Source organism: Pinus tabuliformis, chromosome 3_1 (assembly GCF_031772625.1).
Source record: "Pinus tabuliformis cultivar Carrire ecotype Pingquan chromosome 3_1, CPIR1, whole genome shotgun sequence".
Lineage (NCBI taxonomy): Eukaryota > Viridiplantae > Streptophyta > Pinopsida > Pinales > Pinaceae > Pinus > Pinus tabuliformis.
Window position 1 is genome coordinate 445,919,636 of NC_142301.1, and position 3,333 is coordinate 445,922,968.

The 3,333-nt window shown below is 32.4% G+C and overlaps 1 protein-coding gene across 1 annotated transcript; it reads right to left on the reverse strand.

Moving 5' to 3' along the window:
* Positions 1–446: 446 nt before the first annotated feature.
* LOC149187664 (molybdopterin synthase catalytic subunit-like) lies at positions 447–2,145 on the reverse strand. Its single transcript, XM_089412857.1, has one exon. It carries the CDS (start codon positions 1,453–1,455, stop codon positions 808–810), a length of 648 nt encoding a protein of 215 aa, XP_089268983.1. The 5' UTR covers positions 1,456–2,145; the 3' UTR covers positions 447–807.
* Positions 2,146–3,333: the final 1,188 nt, after the last annotated feature.

A 3,333-nucleotide genomic window follows, 5' to 3' on the forward strand; every position in this document is an offset into this window, starting at 1 on the left:
AGGAGCTGTTGTTGGAATCTATGGGCGGTTAGTACTTATACCTGCCTTATCTAGTATTCAAATTTCTGACATTTCCACACGTTTTTCTGTTCATAATACTGGATGTGAACGACAGATTGTTTTAAGGAGTAAAACTTGTGCAACTTTGGTGGAGAGGAATCAGACTTGGTAAGATTCGGGACTGAAAAACTGAACAAGCTGTATTATTCCTTCTATTGAACGTTTCTTATTGTGATTCATAGTAGTCTCTATGCAGATATCAAAGGTACTTGAGATAGGACTGATACATAGGTTATGAAGGTCAGGTATATCTTCCCATGGCACAGGGAAACATGTTGTCATCAATAGCAATGAGATCAATTGGAATGGGAAACAACAATCTACGAAATCCAGTTGGAAACATTAAACCAAACACTCTTTTCAAAAGCATGCATAACAATTTCAAAAAAAAACAGAAATAAAATATGCATCTTGAATGCGTCTGAAATATCACCAAATCAGATGAAAATCATAGCCAGTCTGCAGCCTCTCCTCCTTGAAAAGAGGACTAAACGAAATTTCTTATTTAGAAAAGGAACTGAGCAATTAAATTTCCTTCTCCCACGGTAAACTTTCTACAAGAAACTAGATTTGTCCCTGAGCTTACCTCAAATACAGCCTGTGAAGCTTGAGCATAAAGTAGCTCATCCCGGGACAGAAAGAGATCTTAAATGTTTGAAAAGATGCAATCCCGATCCCAAACAGAGCAAATGCATTTGTCCTCGAGGAAATAAGTATGACAACTAACCCTGTCAATTTCCTCCTCCACTATGAGTGTTGTGCAATAGCGCCTGCTTCACAATGCGAATTTTCAATTGGTTCCTTTTCAATCTCCCCCGCAAATTCGAATCCACGATAGCTATTGTCATCACTACCATTACCAAACACTCTTTCCTTGCAGCCACAGCACCCAAAACGCTCATGACCTTTCTGCTGTTTCAGACTTACCTCCTCTTCACTTTCCCCTGGTTTTCTCAGGAAAAAATCAGAATTCTCTTTCCAGACCTCACCATTGGTATAAACTTCCTTTTTCCAAATAGGAACTGATACTTTAATTTCATCTATAATATATTCACAGGCTTCAAGAGCATCTCTCCTGTGGACAGAGGACACTGCAACAAAAACGCTTTCTTCGCCAACAGGTACAACACCGAGACGATGAGCCACAGCAAGCCTCATTAATTTCCATCTGTTTCTAGCTGCAGAGCATATTGCTCTTAGCTGTTTAAGGGCCATGGGGACATAAGCCTCATATCGAAGCTCCAGAACCTGTTTATCCTCAAATGTATCCCTTGTTGTTCCAATGAAGGTCGCTATCGCTCCAGCTGCTGGACTTCGTACTAAATCTGTATATTTTTTAATATCCAAGTGACTATCATCAACTATTTCAACAAAATCTTGTTCTCCTTCAGCCATTTTTTCAAGGAGTAAACTACACTATTTTTCTATGCCTTCACAACGCGAAGCAATTGAACCTTCCGAGACTTCTCAGCACAATTTACACAAAACCTACAGGAATAACCATAAAATCGTGTTCCTGGAAGCTAACACTAAATATTAGCAGTTGAATTTTCAAACTATTAGGGAGCCACCTGTACCAATCTTAAAGTTCACAGAACCATAATAATCTCCGACAGGAGTTGCCTACAACGTGGCATTAATTTTTCTCAATATTGGTTTCCAAATACCAAAACATATAGAATAAATTATGCATTTATCTGTGGAAAGAGTTCAGAGGGAGGAATTGTCGGTCGGGAAAATGTGAAGACGAATAATTCTTCGCATATATAATTAAAACCAGATATTTTCTACTGATAAGCGGTTAAAGCATATTTTTCAAAGGAAAAACGCAATTGGTCATGCGAAAATCATTGAAAGATACAGCAGGAAAAGTGCATTAAAAAAGGAGTCAAAAGGTCATGCGAAAATCATTCAAAGAAACCGAAGAAAAATATCCAGAGGGAACTGTTCCTATACATATAAATACTCGCCATAAGAGAAGGATTCGGTCGGGAAAATGCAAAAGATATCCCTCATTTAAACTAAAAATGTTAAAGCTATGGTTAATTTTTCCGTCCATCTAAATAGTGAAATTGGTATCAAAGTGCCCGGTCAAGATGCCTGATCAATGATCAATAATGTGTAAGATAATGCACCTTTCGAAGAAGATAATGTCATGGCATAAATTTGAGGGGCACTCTTATCTGTCGAACAGTTTTTTAAGCGATGAGTTTGTTTTTTTGATATTTGACTTTTATTTTTATCTATAATATGTGATTAATTGTTTTTATATATAAATAATATAATCACATAAATTAAATAGTTTATAAATAAATCAATCTATCATTAAAAAATACTGATACATATTATATTATCAAAATTTAAAAAAAAAAACACTAAAAAATTAAATTATAATTTTATTTAAAAAAAATTAAATTATAATTTTATATTAAATAGTTGTTTATTATTATTATTATTATATACTTAAATATATATAAATTTAAAAAAAAAAAAAAATTAACAAGATTTTTAAACATAAAGATTTATTTTCATTTAACTATGGAAATTATTAGCATGTAAATATGTTTTGTTACAATATTATTACTTATTAATATCACATGTCCAAAAACTATAACTCATTTCATATGATATTTTTTAATTAAAAAGACATAAAAGGAATAACTATTTTTGAGATAAATCTCACTCTTTGATTTGTGACTACTATTAAGAATATTGTAGAATATTCTATAGAGGTTAAATCCATTCCACCTAATAATTATTGATAATTAATTTAAATTCTAGAAGCCTTATGCCAAAAAAACACCATTTTTTCTTAATGTAAGTTTCGTGTTTTGTCTCAATAATTTTTTTAATTTTAGCTTTGACCAAATAAAATAAGCTTCAACCAAGTAATGTCATAGATATATATATTTTATATAACTTTAAAAAATTCAAACATATTCAGCCATGTTCATCCCTACTTCCAAAGAAGCCATTGATTTGGTGCAATTATGTATACTCAATATTTATGTAATTTCAAAGATTTTATAAATATTCTAAATCATTCTTGAAAAGTTTCAAGTAACTTGGTCAAACCTATTAACTATAATGTATCTTGAAGAGGAACAATTCATCTTAACTTTCAAGGTGATGAGTTGGACTTAAGGAGAATCTTATAAATAATAAAACAACTTTTAAATAAGACTTACATGGACATCAGAGCATAGGGGCCCGATGGGCTTGCTATTTTTTGTGTCTTTTTTTATTTCCTTACAGTATATATTCAGATAACAT